The sequence below is a fragment of the Capricornis sumatraensis genome, chromosome 18, assembly GCF_032405125.1.
Source record: "Capricornis sumatraensis isolate serow.1 chromosome 18, serow.2, whole genome shotgun sequence".
Classification (NCBI taxonomy): Eukaryota; Metazoa; Chordata; class Mammalia; order Artiodactyla; family Bovidae; genus Capricornis; species Capricornis sumatraensis.
In genome coordinates, this window is record NC_091086.1 from 33039121 (window position 1) to 33058639 (window position 19519).

The 19519-nt window shown below is 38.0% G+C and overlaps 1 protein-coding gene across 1 annotated transcript in view; it reads right to left on the reverse strand.

Moving 5' to 3' along the window:
* ITGA1 (integrin subunit alpha 1) overlaps positions 1 to 19519 on the reverse strand; it is a 170614-nt gene that overhangs the window by 99286 nt on the left and 51809 nt on the right. The window contains exon 2 of the mRNA XM_068990757.1: positions 7635 to 7746. Coding sequence (XP_068846858.1) covers positions 7635 to 7746 — 112 coding nt within the window. The remainder of the gene's footprint in view (positions 1 to 7634; positions 7747 to 19519) is intronic.

Consider the following 19519-nt stretch of genomic DNA (forward strand, 5'->3'; position numbering starts at 1 on the left):
CCATAAAAATGTTCAAACCCTTTAACACATAATTTTTACTTCTGGGAATCTATCCTAAAAAATGACCTAAATTTGGGGAAACAAGCTTGATGCATAAAGATAATGCTTATAGGGTATATATAACCATGAAAGATTAAAAGAAATGTGATCAACAGCAAGATTAATTAATTACTGTAGAGTCATTCCATAGAATATTGTGCAGTCATGAAAATAACAATAATTAATAAGACTACATGGTAGGATAAAAAATTATGATTTAATTTAAAATAAAAACCTACCTAATCTATTGAAAACTTATGACAACTTGAAGCAAAAGATACCAAATTATTATATTCAATGTACTTATAAAAGCAATGGTATTAATAATCTGGATTTATTGAATTTACACCATTCTAAGTGTTCTCTATGTCTTAAGTAATTTAATCTCCAGAAAATATAGCATGAACTTTGGTGCCAGACTTCCTGAGTTCAAATCATGGTTTTACCCTTTACTTAGCTGTATGGTTTAGGACAAGCCAGTTTTATTCTCTGTGCCTTAGTTCCTTCATCTGTCAAACGGAAATAGTAAGAGTAGCTACCTGAAACAATCATCAAGAGCATGAAATGATTTACTATATATAAAATGTTTAAAACACTATGTGGCTCATAGCATGTGCTAAGTGTTGGGTTTTTTATTATCACTAACAGTATCTATGTAAAATACAGGTTCAAAGGGAGTACACCAAAAAACAAATTATATTAAGGAAGTTATGATTAGATTTTAGGGAGTTCCCCCCCAATATTTGCAAAAACGTTTGTAATGTGATTGATTAAACTAGTTTTATAGTTAAAAATAGTTTGGAGAAAAGTAGTAGACGTGTTATGAAAGTATTTAAGTTGAAACTAGATAGATTAATTAATGTTTATAAAGAACATCCTACATGCTCAGCATTAACATTAATGCCAGGCCCTCAGAATACAAAATGGATAAGACACCATTTTTTAGGTGGCTTAAAACTTAGCAGAGGAGCAAATATATAGATGTAGGGTCATTCCACAGAATATTGTGTACTGATAAGGGTTACTTCTTTAGGCGTCTGGGCCCAATCTTGTGAGGAGCGTCTCAGAAACCGCATGGAACATATATGAGCATGCCAGGAGCATGGCTGAGGTCCTGACAGTAAATGCTACCAACTCACTAGAGGACAGAGCAAGAAGACGCTGAAGGCTAACATATAGGGGGAAGTAACACAGGATTTTAAGAAACGGAAGAAGAAAGTCGGTAGGAGCAATCAGAGAGGGAAAGAGAGAATCCAAAAACAGTGACATCGCAAAAACCAAAGAAGGCAAGACTATCAAGAATGGGAGCCATAAGTGTTGAGCAGACTTCATTTTAAGTCACTTGGCTAAAAATGAAGGAGAAGGGCCATCTTAATAAACTTGGGCTTCTTTTCTCAAGCAAACCATTCAGGGTTTGAGGGGAGTTTAAATTTATTCTGGAGGAAACCTGATATGGTACAATAATAGTATCCAAGGGTTTGAAAGTGGGGTATATGGTTTGGAATTTTGTGTACCTTGGGATGCGATTTTGTCCCTCCTTGTCCTTCATTAAGGCAGAATCTACTTTTCCTCCTGTTGAAATTGAGACTTCCTTGATAAAAAGAATGAAGCAGAGATGACACTGTGGCTTCTGAGGATAGGCCTTAGGAGATAGTGCGGACTCTATTGCACCATTTTTTGGAGATCTGAGACCACCACGCCATGAAGAAGCCTCGTCTAGCCTAAGGGAGGATGGGAGGCCACGTGGAGGAGAAGTGATGCTGGAGCAGACAGCAAAAACTCCAACAGGGGCCTTAACCCATCAGCATGTTAATAACAAAGGCAGGAGGGAAGAGTGATCATGGATAGCTCAGGCAAATGTGTGGAAACAGGAGCATGTGACCTGAACACGGAAGGTGATGAGGAAGCAGGGGTGACCGAAACAGAGCACAAAGCTTCCTCATAACCTGCAGCAGGAAACTGGACTTCGAAGGGAAGGTTCTGGAGTTTATATCTGAACTCTAGGGCAGTAGAAAGCCCCTAGAGTATGATGATAATTGGAAATAACCTGATATAACAACTAGAGCCATGGCCTATTGCGTATTCTGGATAAGGCAAGACTAGAGTGTGAGAACTCAGCAAGTGGTAGACTGTAGCAATAGGTCAGGACTGAGACAGGGAATTTGAGAGTCAGCATCAGTGATCCTGGGGTAAGCAGGACACAGGACATAAAGCAATTTTGTATATTTTTCTAGGAGCTATTTGTTCTGACACCAAACATGCAACTCTGGAAAGAACGTAGATCTCACCACTTAATCCTAAGAAAGCCTTACTTTTCCCAGGCTGCATATAAATGACAAGAGACTAGAAAAACACCAGTTTAGAGTTTACGGAATTTCAGGAATCTTCAACATTCTTAAGCCCCATTATCTTGCTCTATTTTTTCTCATAGCACTTAGCACGTTCTGACATTCATTCTACCTGCTTATTAGTTTATTATTTATGTTTTGTTTGTTGCTCCCCAGCAGAATGTAAGCTCCACAATAGCAGGAATTTTCATCTATTCATTCACTCATATATCTTGAGTGACTGAAACAGTGCCAGGTAGAAAATAGGCATTCAATAAATATGTATTAAATGAATAAATTATGACTGCATCAAATGCTGTAAGAATGTGAATAAGGAAGACCTGGTCACTCATATGGCCAACAAAAAGGTCCTAATTGTGAAGTTTTTTTTTTTTTTTTTTTTTTTGAGGCTGGATATTTTGCTTAAGCAGAATGCCACCTAGGCCTTTAGGTGTCACAGGAAGCATTTCCATGGGTCAAGAGTCCAGAGAATCCGTGTTGTTATAGAAGAGAACTGGCTTAAGGAAGAATGCTGGGTTCCAAATCCTGGCCCTGTCACATTTGTGTTAAACCTTCGGCAATTCATTCTCCTGAGTCCCAGTTTCCTGTCTAGAAAATAAGGATGCTAACAGTCATATTCACTCAAACACACAAGGTCAATATGAAGACCCAAAGCACAGTTTCATGAACTATGGACATTGTAACTTTAAATTTTAATGCAAGTTTGCTTTAACTCATTAAATTTAATTTATATTAAATTTCTGCTTTTTATATGACATTATGGCAATGATTTGTCTGAAGAGTAAGAGGATTAAAGAATGGATCTCATGTCAGAGAAACACCTGCTAAACTCAAAGATCATCAAATTGAGAGAAAGACCTCTTCTCCATGAAGAAGCTCCAAATATAATAAAATGCAATAAACTGAGAAATGTTTGCTATTCATAATAGTCATTCTTGTCATTATGACTGTTCTTATGTTTATTTGAAAGGTAGCTGTCCTCAGACTGCTGTTTCATATTTATATATTTTTCTTCTTTAAAAGATAAGCTTCCTGGAGATTGTTTCACATTTACATTCTTTCTTTTCATCTAACTCTTTCTTGATCTCCAAGCCAAAGTCTTTACCAGAGTACCAAGTACCTCCTGCCAGCCATGGAAAAAAAAAATCAACAACAGAGTAAGTGTTTGGTTATCTTAGAGAATGAAGTTATTTAGCGGCCTCATGAGCTGCTGTGTTTTTGGTCATGAAAGGTAGTGGGTAGAAATGAGGTGAACCAAAGAAATGACAAGTTTGGCAAAGAGGAAATTTTAACTTCAAAAGATATTATTAACACATGAAAATAAATATTATATTAAAATCCATAAGAGAAAATTTTATAGAACTGTTCGTCTTTTTACCTCAAGCTTGAATAGGCTTGGAAACAGAGAATCAGTCACCTGAGCCCACTAGTAAACCCTACCTGGCACGAAGCAGGGTTCTTTAGGAAAAAGGCACGCAGCCAATACATTTTGATATATGTTGGGTTGGGGATTGGCTAGGGAAGTATTTTCATCATGAGACTCTACTTTGAAAAGACAGGCCAACTGAAGTCACTGAAGCCCCTAAGAATGGATGCTTGGATTAGCGGCCTTCAACCTTTATGGCACCAGGGACCAGTTTCAAGGGAGACAATTTTTCCATAGACCAGGGTGGTGGTAAGGGGATGGTTTCAGTATGATTCTCGTTAGAAGCCACCACCTAGAGCCCTTGGATACACAGTTCACAGCAGGGTTCGCACTCCTATGAGAATCTAATGCCGCTGATCTGACAGGAGGTAGAGCTCAGGTAGTAACTGGAACGTGGGGGACTACAAATACAGATGAAGTTTTGCTGGTTCACCACTCACCCACTGTTCATCTCCTGCTGTGCGACCCAGTTCCTAACAGAAGGCTGGGGACCCCTGGTTTAGATATTACTCAAGGGAGTGAGAGCACATACTGGAAGGAAGGAAGCAAAGAGCAACAGAGAATGGAAAACCCATATCAACATCTCATTTTTTTCCAATCTGTCTGAGACCTTGCCATACTAGAGATCACCACTAACTCTGGAAGGCTTCTGCAATGCTGAGCACATTGGCTTTTCTTCTCTTCAAAGCAAAACTATTAAACCAATTGTATTTTTTGTGAAATTTTCGAAACCACAGTGCAACTATTTGGATGCTCCAGCTCAGGCTAATCATAATAAACAATGGCTGGATTTAATCAGAAGTATAATGTGTTCTGCTACTGAGAAAACATGTGGTTTCTGAGCCAAAGATATAAAGGTTACACTCCACAGGAAACTTCTGAAAGGTGAAGGGAGATAGGCTGCCTTTTCTGTTAGTTTTTCATGCTTCCCAAAGATATAAAGTAATGCTTTTCAAATATACAGACTGCACGTGTTATGGACCAACAACTAACTTAGGCATACTTGATGTAAGATGGATCAGGATGATTTTTTTAAACAAATCTGAGGCTGCAAAGTTTCCAAACATGACCAGTAGATATGATCTATACCAGTGCCCACCTCTGGAGAAAATAACAAAATCCATGTTCTCCCAAATATGTCAGTTATTTTATAGTTCATTTCTGAAAATGTCTGCACCCTGTCTGATTTTATAAACACTTAAGAATATACAAACATATACTAAAATTTATTTTGCATGACCAGTGTCTGGATATTTTTAGAATGGTATGTTGCTATCACGTCATCCTTAAAGATTTGAATATTTAGATATTTGTTCAGTTGAATTTAGTTCAGTTGCTCAGTCATGTCCAACTCTTTGTGACCCCATGGACTACAGCACGCCAGGCCTCCCTGTCCATCACCAACTCCCAGAGTTTACTCAAACTCATGTGCATTGAGTCAGTGATGCCATCCAACCATCTCATCCTCTGTCATCCCTTTCTCATTCCACCTTCGATCTTTTCCAGCATCAGGGTCTTTTCCAATGAGTCAGTTCTTTGCATCAGATGGCCAAAGTATTGGAGTTTCAGCTTCAGCATCATTCCTTCCAAAGAAATCCCAGGGTTGATCTCCTTCAGAATGGACTGGTTGGATCTCCTTGCAGTCCAAGGGACTCTCAAGAGTCTTCTCCAACACCACAGTTCAAAAACATCAATTCTTTGGCACTCAACTTTCTTCACAGTCTAACTCTCACATCCATACATGACCACTGGAAAAACTATAGCCTTGACTAGATGGACCTTCGTTGGCAAAGTAATGTCTCTGCTTTTTAATATGCTGTCTAGGTTGGTCATAACTTTCCTTCCAAGGAGTAAGCTTAGATATTTGTAGTTCATTTAATTTTAAATTCAATTGGCCACACTGTTTTTGTTTCCCTGATTTTCACACCTTTTCCATAAAATCATTGTAAGCATGGAATGTCAGAATGGAATTAAAATATCTGATATCCATATATATGTTCAAATGCTCATGAGCTTTCATTCACATTAAAATATAAAGTCTAAAACTATGGAAATAGTTATTATCAACTTTACTTTTGTAATAGAGCTCTAATAAGAGTCACAGCCCTAGACAGTGAGTGGAGACTTGAGTTCTATTTTTTGCTCTGGCCCCAAATAGCTATATTTCCCTAGGGGAGTTACTTTAAAAACAAACTTTACTGACGTATGAATGACCACTTTAACGTATACGAATTGATGAGTTTGGGGATAAGTATATACCCTTAAATCTATCACCACAATATATACCATAAACATATCCATTACTTCCAAAAGTTTACTCATGCCCTCTTTACTAGTAGTAGTTATTATTACTATTATTTTGTGATAAGAACACCTAACAAAAAATCTACATTCTAAGCAAAATTTTAAGTATAAAATACAGTATTGTTAACTATCTGGAGAAGGAAATGGCAATCCATTCCAGTGTTCTTGCCTGTAAAATCCCATGAACAGAGGTGAGGTGCCTGATGGGCTACAGTCCATGAAGTTGCAAAGAATCAGACATGACTGAGCAGCTAACACAGACTGTTAACGATAGGTGCTATGCTGTATAGTGAATCTCCAGGACTAATTCATTTTGCTTAACTGAAGCTTGTACCCTTCGATTAATGCTTTCCTGTTTTGCCCTTGTTTGAACCCCTGGTAACCACCATTCTGTCCTCTGTTTTTATGAGCTCGATTATTTTAGGTTCCTCATATAAGTGGGATCATGCCGCATTTGTCCTTCATCTGGCTTATTTCACTTAGTAAAACGTCCTCCAGGTTCATCCATATTTTCTTAAATAGAAAGATTTTCTTCTTATTTAAGGCAGAATAATACTCTACTATATATGTAAAACATTAAAAAAAATCTATTCATCTGTCAATGGACATTTAGATTGCTTTCAAGTTGTGCTCTTTGTGAATAATGCTGCAATGAATATGGGAATGCAGATATCTCTTCAAGATCTTGATTTTCATTCCTTTGAATATTTACCCAGAACTGGGTGAAGTGAAGAAGTGAAATCGCTCAGTCATATCCGACTCTTTGTGACCCAATGGACCGAAGCCTACAAGGCTCCTCTGTCCATGGAATTTTCCAGGCAAGAGTACTGGAGTAGGTTGCCATTCCCTTCTCCAGGGGATCTTCCTAACCCAGGGATCTAATCCAGGTCTCCTGCATTGCAGGCAAATTCTTTATCAACTGCACCAGCAGGGAAGCACTTTTATACAAGCTCTACTTAAAAAAACTCACTAAAAATTATATTAACTACAAAGCAAAAGAGCTCTAATATTAATTTTCTATAGTTTTCAAAAGATAAATATGCTTTAAAAAATCATACTAAAGTGAACTTAACCAATATTAAGGGGTTTAAAAGTGTATAAAATTCAGTGAGGTTCATTGTAAATAATAGACTAAATTCAATAGGTAAGTAAAGTACTAAAAATATAAGCCTCATGTTATATTATCTCACATGCTTCCATATACCTTCTGTTGAATTTCAGCTAGACTAAAATGTGGACAAAGAATTCTTGCCAGAATAACATAATAACAAAACAATGACTATATTGAATAAGGCCCTTCCTTGAGGTCAACCCAGGTTTCAACATAATCACTAACCACAGCTCTTAATATTGCCAAGGATTTTTTCCTTTTTCAATTTCTATTACCAAATGATTAGACTACATTTCCTACCATAAGTGATTCGTTCTAAGTCTCATTCATAAAACAAACTGTAACCAAATAATATTTTCCATTACCTTGTAAGAAAACTGCACAACAAGAAAACCCATTGACTTACCATTTTCCTTCTTCGTTTTCATATTGTTGGACCGTATATCCAAACATGTCCTCCACTGGGCCGCTGAAAGTCATTGAGTTTTTCACATCAACATTGAATGACACACAGAAGCCTAGAACAAATTTAAGAGAGGAAACAAACATCCAGTTACACAGAGTTAACTACGATTCCATTATGTTTTGAATTATTAAGGCATTCTTGAGGTTACCATTCAAAGCTGCTGCTTATTAAAAAGAGCAATGATGCTCAAAGAATGGGAACAACCAGAAAGGTCTGCAAAGGTCTGTATTACTAACTGGAAATCAACCTAAGGACTTTAAAGAACATAAGTATTAACATTTGAACAAATTCCATAGTAATTTAGTATCTGTACCATTCCCAGAACCAAAGATTTGAGAATGTGTGGGAAGGAGCTGGCAGAAACTCATATGACTAACGCAGTCACAGATAGTTTTCCAGTAGTTATCCCTAGATCAAACCATGGCCACTAATGAAATGTAAACAGCTTTTTTTTTCCCCATTTTGACTACAGATGATACAAGCATCACCATTTAAAGCCTTGAAAGACGAAGCTTTCTCATTGCTTCTTCAAAAAGGAAGGCAAGCTGTTTCCACCCAGAGATGGCCTCCTATGCAGGCTTGAGGTTTGCTCTGCTTCCATCTCTGAATCAAGCAGGGGGTGGAAGCTTGTACACTGAGGTCTCCTTATTATGTTGATGGTGATAGCCTCACAGGTGGAGAGGCTAAATACGTTGAGATTAAATTAGATGATTCATCTAAAGAGTTTACTCAGTGCCTGGTGTGTTAGTCGCTCAATCGTTCCTGACTCTTTGTGACCCCATGGACTGCAGTCCACCAGGTTCCTCTGTCCATGAGATTTTCCAGGCAGGGATACTGGAGTGGGTTGCCATTTCCTTCTCCAGGGGATCTTCCCAACCCAGGGATAGAACCCGGGTCTCCTGCACTGCAGGCAGAATCTTTACCGACTGAGCTACAAGGAAGATTGCTGCTGCTGCTGTTAAGTCACTTCAGTTGTGTCCAACTCTGTGTGACCCCACAGATGGCAGCCCACCAGGATCCCCTGTCCTTGGGATTCTCCGGGCAAGAACACTGGAGTGGGTTGCCATTTCCTTCTCCAATGCATGGAAGTGAAAAGTGAAAGGGAAGTTGCTCAGTCGTGTCCGACTCTTCGCGACCCCATGGACTGCAGCCTATGAGGCTCCTCCGTCCATGGGATTTGCCAGGCAAGAGTACTGGAGTGGGGTCAATGAAGGTTAAACCTCTTCAGTTTTGTTTGTTTGTTTGTAGTTCAGATAATGGAAATCCTTTATTGGTGAGATTCTTTTCTAAAAGGGTTCTACTGCTGCTACTGCTAAGTCGCTCCAGTCGTGTCCTACTCTGTGAGACTCCACGGAATGTAGCCCATCAGGCTCCTCTGTCCGTGGGATTTTCCAGGCAAGAATACTGGAGTGCCCTCCTCCAGGGGATCTTTCTCGACCCAGGGATCAAACACGCATCCCTATGTCTCCTGCATTGGTAGGCAGTTTCTTTACCACTAGCACCACCTGGGAAGTCCTAAAAGGGTTCTTCAGTTCCGCTGCTGAGTCCTGCCTGACTCTTTGCGACCCCATGGACTGCAGCAGGCCAGGCTTCTGGGTGGTGCCAAATTCTCTCAAATGGATGGTGTCAAATTCCATCTTTGGTACTGGTTTTTAAAGCATACTTGTAAAGTTCCAAAGTATTCCCCTCCTAGATGTAACTAAAAATTCTTCCTGAAGAATATGCTGTTATAAAATCACACAGCATCATAAGGTGTATTGAGATGATTAAATTCACTCTTTTGTGTTTTACAGCTACATGTAGACAGAAAAAATTTTCTTTCTTATTCACTGTATACTCTCCCATAAATATAACAAATTCAGACTCTAATTCATTCCAAGCTCTAATTTATAACTTTCAAATTTTGGTAATATTAAATGCTTATTTGATGCAGAAAATTGTACATAACTTAGAGAAAATTATTCTTCATAAAAAGATATTCTGTATACTTATTTATAAAGTCTTCTTTTGATCTCCTGACCTGGAAGGTCGCCCCACTTCAATATATTAAGGGCTTAACTATTAAGCCCTCTTATTTAAACAAAAAAATCCCTCATAGAAATAATTATTAAATACTACCCACATTGTAACTACAATGTAGTGAGATTTTTTTGAAAAGTACTTAAAGGCAGGGACTCTTATTCATCTTTCTTAACCTTTCTCAAAATCTAGCATGGCTCCTTGTACACAAATGGGCAATAACATATTCATAGAATGAAAGATAACACATTGAAGGAGAAAATGTGCCAGTTGTCAATAGACGTGGACTGGAACTACTATTTCATCTTAGTTAAGGAAGACCAACCTAGATAGCATATTCAAAAGCAGAGACATTACTTTGATGACTAAGGTCCGTCTAGTCAAGGCTATGGTTTTTCCAGTAGACATGTATGGATGTGAGAGTTGGACTGTGAAGAGGCTGACCACCGAAGAATTGATGCGTTTGAACTGTGGTGCTGGAGAAGACTCTTGAGAGTCCCTTGGACTGCAAGGAGATCCAACCAGTCCATTCTGAAAGAGATCAACCCTGGGATTTCTTTGGAAGGAATGATGCTAAAGCTGAAACTCCAGTACTTTGGCCACCTCATGCGAAGAGTTGACTCATTGGAAAAGACTCTGATGCTGGGAGGGATTTGGGGCAGAAGGAGAAGGGGACGACAGAGGATGAGATGGCTGGATGGCATCACTGACTTGATGCACGTGAGTCTGAGTGAACTCTGGGAGTTGGTGATCGACAGGGAGGCCTGGCGTGCTGCGATTCATGGGGGTTGCAAAGAGTTGGACACGACTGAGCGACTGAACTGAACTGAACTGAAAGAAGACTTTCTGGAGATGGAAATTTTCAAGTTAGATTTTTAAGGATAGGGAGAGATACAGCTTGGCAGTGAGGAGAAAATGTGTCCCAGGGATTTGGAAGAGTCTCTGCAAGAAATAAGATACAGGACGGGACAAATATGGTTACAAGATCACAGAGGGAGATTTGCCTGGCTGGTGTGGAAGATGCAGGCAAAGAATGGATGGGTAGCACAGGTCCATTTATGTACATTTCCTGTTCACTCTTCAAGGATGATGGCAGACAGCTGGTTACCATCTTCTGCATAATGGCTTTCCATGTATTTGAAGACAGTTTTAAGCACTGTTCACTCTACTCCAAACTAAATAGTACATGTTCCGATTCTTTCCTCACAGTTTTTTTGAACACTTTCAACAGATTATTTTTGATATGAGAGACACAAAAAATAGTACTCTAAACAGCAGGATTTCTCAGCTTTGACATTATTGACATTCTGGCTCAGAAAATGCTTTGTTACGAGGTCCTGCCTGTGCAGGGTAAGGTGTTTGACAGCATCCCTGGTCCCTGGCCGTATGATGTTAGCAGTCCGCCCTGAGTGGTGAAGATCAAAAATGTCTCCAGACACACGTGCAAAATCACTGTGAGCTGAAAACCACTGTACTATAGATAAAGAGTAGAAAAGCACTACCAGTGATTTTTATCAAAGAAGGTGCCTGAAAACCAATTATAGTCTGCCGACCAGCAGCTACTACATCACGTGGGAGCTTGCAAGGGATCTAGAATCTCAGGCCCTCTCCAGATTTCCTGAATCAGAATCTACATCCCAACAAATTCCCCAGAAAAAGACTCCTGTTCAGGTCTGAGAAGTACAGGTCTGTAACATGGTACCCCTCTTTCATAATGTTGATGCAGGTAACCGAATTTACCTAAATTGAAACTACTCATCATCCTTTAGGAATACAAAAGGAAAAGGATTTCCTTTAATTAAGGTCAACCTAATTAAAGAAATTAATTTAAGAGGTCAACCCCTCTTGAAAGATTTTCCCTGAAGTTCATCATCTTCAGTATACACGTGCATGCGTGCTAAGTCACTTCAGCGGGGTCTGGTTCTTTGCGACCCCATGGACTGTAGGCTCCTCTGTCCACGTGATCTCTAGGCAAGCATACTGGAGTGGGTTGCCACACTGTCCTCCAGGGGATCTTCCTGACCCAGGAATCGAACTTGTGTCTCATGTCTCCTGCATTGGTAGGCGGGTTCTTTACCACTAGTGCCACCTGGGAAGCCCCATCTTCAGCATAAGCTTCCCAAAGGCTGTTCACAGTGCTTCTCAACATAAGACCAAAAGTTTTGGTTTCCTTCTGGGGACCTGTTTGTTTATTCTACATGTTGTGTGGAATGTCCGGGGGTGTGTGCTGAACTTTTTTTTTTCATTTCCTGTCCTCAGAATTCCACAGGCAATTTGCCCAAAATGATTGTAAATCAGTTTCTTTCATGTTTTCTAAGACACCAAGGAGCCTGAAGCACAGGAGATGACATAAAAAAAAATAGTTTACATCTTGTTCTTTGGATTTAAAGGAGTGCATAAACAATAAAAGTAGCTTCTCGTAAATTTTAGTACAATGTTCACGTTGCTATATTCAGTTGTCTTGGAACTTCATGTACTAGAAGTAAAGCAAAATCACACTTATTTTTAACCAAAGTTTTTTAAAAAACAGCAAACAGACTGGGGTGGCTTCAGGAGCAACATGGGGAGAAAATGATGGAAAAAATACACAGACAATAATCAGAGGTCAAAAGTAAATTCTGATTTCTCATGTACCAACAAGAGAGAATTTTTCCTTTAATATTATTAACAACTATATAGTATATTTATTATGTGTTACACGTCATAAGCTCCATCTCATTTAATTGGCTAACAAGCCTACAATCAAATACCACTATTATCACCATTGGACAGAAGAGGAGAAGGAGGCTTAGGATGATAGAGAAATTTGCCTACATTTCTTCAGGATTCCCAGATCATTTACATTAATCACTTTTTATATCTTAGCACTAAAACTGGGACGAGTTAATAGAAGGTAACATAGAGATGGGTTTTGAAGAGAGGCTACCATGAGTCCATGTAATTGCATCTTCTGAGGAGCAATTTGAGTGGGAGGCTCTTCCACAGTGGCCAGGGCTGGGAGCATGTTCAGAGGCAGGGAGGGAAAGATCGCAATAGAGAGAAGTCATGGCTACAGAGCTAGATAAAACTGCAAAAGGGGTTTCAGCTGAAACTCATAGGTTTCGCTAGAAAAGAAGTAGAAAGGCTCGCTCCCCTTCAAATACGGTGATGTGACTTGTACATCTAAGAGCCGATAACTGAAGAGGATGCTGAGACTGTTGGTATTGAAGCTCTTATAAAAGATCAGTTTGTGCAATTTCTTTACTCCAGGATGGAGTATGATGACAACAAATAAAAGAAAGATGACAAATGAGAGAAAGAGAGGGAGAAGAAACCTTCAGTTGTATCATGTTTTCTGCTTACAAACATTTCCATATAAATAAAGGTATTCAGCTAGTCAGTAAACTAAGATTAGGAGGAGAGCAGTCAATATTCTCTTTTTGTGTGTTGAAAATTGGAGCTCAGAGGGGTTAAGTGATTTGTCCACGGTCAGGTTGTATTAGTGGCAGAGATTAAGACATCAACACTGGTCTTCTGAGGTCAAATCATAGACTTTCTGTGACTACAGTGTGATTGAGTTAGTCAGGTTAATAAAAATAAAAAAATAACAACCTATCTCAACAAAACCCTCATATGGCCCATGAGAGCTCTTAATCACCTTGTAGCTTTGAAGCATTTGAGGATAACAGGCAGGAAATAAAGGGGGCAATTTCTGGGCTTCTCTAGCAGGCACTGACTCCCCGGTGAAGGAAGGTCCCCCTCCTGCACACATCCTCTGAGTTCTCAAAAAAGTCACTGCAGCCTGTTTTATTGTTTGCTTCTAAAAAGTTTGTCTTTCACAGGGTGATCCAGAAATTTTGATCTAGTAATATCTAGATTAGAGTATTTAATAGCCAGAGGGATTCTGAATATTTTAAACTCTAAGCCCAAGGCAAGAGGGTATCAAATAAATGCTGACTAGGAATGTGTATCCAAATGATCTTGCTTTCTTTCAGCAACTTCCTACACATGTTTATCCAATCTAGAAATAACAGAAATCATGCAATTAACATTACCTTATTATTTTTAAAGAATGAAATGATACAGTATTGAGATAGAAAATAATACTAGTGTTATTATATTACAGTTAATTAATGACTTTTAGAGCAAATTCCTTGATAATATAGAAAGATGGTGATCTTTAGAGATACATGAGCCTGGGCTTACACCTAGCCCTTTCACTTATATTATTTATTCAATTATTCATATTTATTAAACTACTCCAAAATATTAATCAAGTCTTTATTTTGGGTTGGATATATGCTAAGCCCTGGAGATAGTTATAAAAAGACAGTGCTCTTGTTTTCACAGATCTTAGAGCTTAGCTGGGAAAAAAATGGCAAGTGAGCCCCAGTTTATCATATTTCAAATAAGGTTATAAATACCTTCCATGTGTTGGCTGCTGTGAGATATACAAAGTATTCACGTAGCAATAGAGAATGCTCAATACTCTACTGCTTTCAGAGGTAGAATTCAAAGAGTCAGTTTACCATCTGGCATTTGAGTTTTCTTTTAGAAGTGGATTTCCCTTCATTCTGATGACCATTTGTATCTTGAAAAGTGATACAGATGTGTTATATCAATGGGGGCAGGACAGTGGGTTCATTGACTCATTTCAATAGCAAATTTCCTGTTTTTTAAACCCAGCTGCAATGACATCTGTAAAGAAAATCTAAGATGAGGGTGTCAGGCCTTCCAAATGGAAGGGCCAGCCGAGGAGGAGCACAGGCGATCCTGTCCTCTCAGTTAGATCTCTTGGATTCTCAGCTCAGTCTCCCAGAAGGTGATGCAGATTGCTGATGTCACCTAGGTTCTGAGTCAACCTCATCCAATGGCAATCTACTCTCCTTTAATCGACTTCAAACATGATACTTGCTTTGCTAAGTCGCTTCAGTCGTGTCTGACTCTGTGCGACCCTATGGACTGTAGCCAGCCAGGCTCCTCTGTCCATGGATTTCTCCAGGCAAGAATACTGGAGTGGGTTTTGCATACAAGTTCCCTTAAAGGTAAAATTTGATCAAGAGTTTAAGTGAATCTGTCCACAAAAGTGATAGAACTACATAATTCTAGTTGAAATCTGAGATAATTATTTTTATAGCATTGCAATCTTGAGGAGAAGCCAAAGAACTCCAGTGGTGAAGAGATGGGAAGTAAAAACAGAATGAAAATAAGACAATATTAAAACCTTGAGCAGAAAGTATAGGATCAGTATGTGTTTGGAAATGTCATCATATTTTCAAACATGGAAAATCTACATTTTTCTGGAAAAAAACACTCTACCCAACTCAGAGTCTCCTTCAAACAAGTGGAACTTGCCTATACATTATGTAAAAAGAAAACCTGGCTCAGTCAATCTCACCATCCAAAGTCCTTTCAACAGAAATGATGTAATATGTCAGCAAGATATCAACCTCCATCAGCAAGTCCAGAAAAAGCCAATCCAAATAAACACCTCGACGTTCAGGCATTTTCCAAGTTTCATCCTGGGAAGCTGCTTTTTAACTTCAGCTTGCTATAGTGAGCAAATTGTTTTGACTTCCAGTACTAATGTCCTGTGGGCCTCCAGTGACTACAAATGGTATTTGAACTTCAAAGTGAGTTATGTGTATAGTGTGGATCTGTATATGACTGGTAGGAAAGAGGCAAGGAGGTCTAATTCTTGGCACACAGTAGGTGTTTAATACAAGTTTGTTAAATGGGACAGGATGGAATAAACAGAGAAATGAAGATTTTTAGTATAAAGGTCACTCTGGCTGTAAGAACTTGTCCCTTTTCAGAAGTGCTACCCAGAATATTAAACTCCAGTGGAGTGTTTTCCAAACATCCTTTGTTAAAAATCCCTCTTATAAATTTTTCTACATAAGTTTGTTCTTCTACAGTGTTTATTTTCCTTTGTAGTATCTACAGACATCTGCTTTTCCCCCCCATATCCTCCCACCACAAATAATTGCCTGCTTTGCCAGCTCCTCTCAGACCCTGCCTTCTGCTGAAAATCTTAAACAGTCTCAGGACTCAATGCTGCCATCCTATCAGCAACATCTTTTGGCTCTGTGTTTTACAGGATAAAAAAGCTGTAGAACCTTAGGGGTCACTGGATCTCACTGTGGGAAACACAACTTGTATGTTTGCGCAAGCAACATGAGCACGGAACTCTGCTTTCCAGCTGTTGGCATCCTGAGAGCTGAACTCATTACCTTTTGTGGCTACACAGCATGGGAGAGTTGCGTATGGAAAGGCATATTGCAGTTCGAAACAGAGTAGGATTGGACCCTACTTAAGTGTTCACCCAGATATATGACATATGAAGTCTTTGGACATGTGAGAATCTGAGGGAATATTGTGTTTTTGTTAATGAAATCCTTTCAGTGAATTTTATTAACTTATAAATAATTTCTTCTCAGTGAAAACAGTAAGTCATTGCCAGTTTTAAAGTTATTTTTGTTAGTATGTACAACAAGTACTTTTCAGGGCCAGAAAAACAAAGAGGAAGTATACACTATAAAATAAATGGTTTTCAGTTTACCTAGTAGCTTTAACTGGCAATTTTCAATTCAAGGCACCAAGAGATTCCATATTGATTCCTTTGTATCATTTAATGGGACAATTTTTCTGGATTGCTTTGTTGTTGGCTTTTGAAAGCCATACACATGTCCAAGTGTGTGAAGCATGGTTACTATTTCAGATACTTTCTTTGTTTCTCTGGGGACAGTGAGTTTATCCTACTTTTTTTTATGCTTATTTGGTTGATGTGTTTAATAATGGGCTTCTGGAGTGGCACCAGTGGTAAAGAATGGGGCCTGCCAATTCAGGAGACGTAAGAGACTTGGGTTTGACCCCTGGGTTGGAAAGATCCCCTGGAGGAGGGCAGAGCAACCCACTCCAGTAGTCTTGCCTGGAGAATCCCATGGACAGAGAAGTCTGGCGGGTTATGGTATATAGGATCGCAAAGAGGTGAACATGACTGAAGCGATAGCACGCACACACACATGCTTAATTACTCCAATGAAAATTAGGCACTTGAAAATCATTCATATACTACTTCATGCATATACTACTTCTTTGCTTTCCTGACTCATCAAACTATCTGTTCTGCATACTAGCAAAAATAACCTTAGGACTAGCAATGCTTTACTGGCTCATATATTTCACTGAGAAGAAATTATATGTGAGTTAACAAAATTCACTGAAAAGGATCCATTAATAAAAGTACAACCTATTATTCAGGTTCCTTCTTCTAAGGCATCAAATGGACAGAATGCATATGTTAGCTGGGTAAGACTGAATTCTGAAACTGAACCAGATAATACAAAAAGAGTGAAAAGTCATCCTCTTTTCTTAATTGTACAATTTGGAGTTTAGAACTAAAATTGTTAAAACACACCTCTGTGTAACAAAAATAACTTAGAAATAAATGTAAAAGAATAATCATAAAAATTTCAAATATATCTTGAAATCATTTATTTAGATTATTAAAATGTAAAGACTGAAAATTTAATGCTTTTTAAAAATATGATTGTTTATAATCTAACAGACATCCTTCACTTAGTGAAATTCCAATGTGAAAAAGTCAATTAAATTAGGCTGTCATTATTTAGATTGGAAAGTAATCACTGGTATTATGAGTCAGCTATAATATTCTTTCAAAGAGAAAGAATGCCTAGACTTTTAAAAATGTTGTGGTTCTTTATGCAAGTTCTTAAGAACAGAATCAACAGATGAAATGAAGTCTAATTACATTTTAGTTTGCTGTGGATCATGAATGGCTATTAAACGTAGCTTGTCTTAAACTCTTAAAAAAAAAAAACCTTGTCATATTGCTCAGAAGCAGGAGGCAAAGTGTGTGTATGTGTGTATATACATAAATACTTGTTTAGAAAAAATTAAGAATTTAAGAATATTTATAATATTCTTTTTGGAATACAATTATATAAATGCTTTCTGGTTTTGACACACAAGTGGTCAATTATTAACATTAATAAATTAAGGGCTTCATGAAGCTAACCAACAAGGTACTGTATATGACATATACAATAAAACACTGTGCAAACTTCAACAGTATATTGCAACCAAACCCAAAATCTGTAAGAAAACAATTATACTACACTTGAAAATCATTCATATATTACTTTATTCATATACTACTTCTATGGTTTCCTGACCCATTAAACTATCTGCTGTGAATACTAGCAAAAATAACCTTAGGAGCTAGCAGTGTTACTGGCTCATATATTTCACTGAGAAGAAACCAGAGTTACCTAGTAGCTTTAACTGGCAACTTTTAATTCAAGATACAAAGAGAGGATGTTACTGATGCTCCTATTCCATTTAACAGGCCAATTTTTCTGGACAGCTCAGCTCTGCCCCTAATAATATGCTACCACTTCAACTAAAATGTTTCTGTATAACTATGTCCCTTCCTAGCTACTTATTATAGCAATTTTCCATTATATCATTCACTACCAAACATTCTCTTCATTCAGTAGCCTCTTGGTACCTCTGTTCAATTTAAAATGTATCTAATTTATCAAGAGGAAATAATGGAAGCTAAACAAATACAACTTGCTATTCACCTGAAAAAATTTGGAAAATAAATCAGAAAATATTTTAATGGATATTGGGATTTGTTTATAAGAGTTGAAAAAAAATCTCAGTAGCCTGGAATGTTGAAATATTTCAGAAGGCAAGTGTCAGCAGAATGCCCATTTTGTTTTCAGTGGAAAGAGATAAATTTTTTGATGCTTTCTTTTTAGTATTGAGATAGCACTAAACTATGTTTTCTTAGCTATGTTATTGCTAAAACCATGATGATCTTTCAGCACTTAGAACATAATAGTTGAGCACTAACATCCTTGGATTCAAACTCTATTCCTATCTAGTGTCTTCATCTTTTATATCCTTTCCATCAGACTATTAGGGTATCTTGAAATCAAAGTACATATAGATGTTATAGTCAATATTATGAAGAACTGTCAGCCAATATTTTCCTTACATGGAAGCATTCTATTACTTAGAATCAAAACTCCAGTACTTGTACTAAGTACTTGTTACACACAAGGATCTTAAAATTTAAGTAGAGGTTACTTCTGGACTAGAGGAAAGGTAAGGAAGAGAATAGGATCCAAAAAAGGATTTTAAAAATGTGGCTTTAGCTGTGTTTTAAGGGAAAATGTTTACTTCTCATCCCTGATGTTTTTTTTCACATGGAGGGAACTTTACAAGCTGCAGTATTTTCTATTTCTACACCTGCCCCACCTTTCACACCTAACTGATTGGTAAGTTTGGAAGGAGAATCTATCTGGGTATCTCTTAGAAGTGAGCCTGCCTACAGAAAAATGAATAAAAACAACCTCCAAAATACTCTGATCTACTCCTCCAGTGTCAGGCTCGGAGCTTGTTTCTGAAGTGTAAGTTGGCTTCATCTAGGGGTCAATGGTGGGAATTTCCTTTACCAGCCTGCTCCATTCTGACTCTCTGTTATTTCCCAGCTGGTTCTGACCTCAAGTGATAAAAAGATTTGCCCATCACTGAGATTTCTCAAAAATCCCAGTGGTGCTTATTTCTTAAGAAAAATAAACATACTGGGAAAATGTTTGTATTTCACAATGCTCTGTATTGGGTACATTTGTATTTGCTATGTTATTCCTCTAATTTCCTTTTTGGCTTGCAATATTTCATGATTTAAAAGAGCTTCTGGATTTTCTCTGTATAATTATACGTTTGAAGTTGTTCTAACAGATACAACAACTCTAATTCTTTGTAATTTCATTTATTTTCTTTTTCTAGTTTCA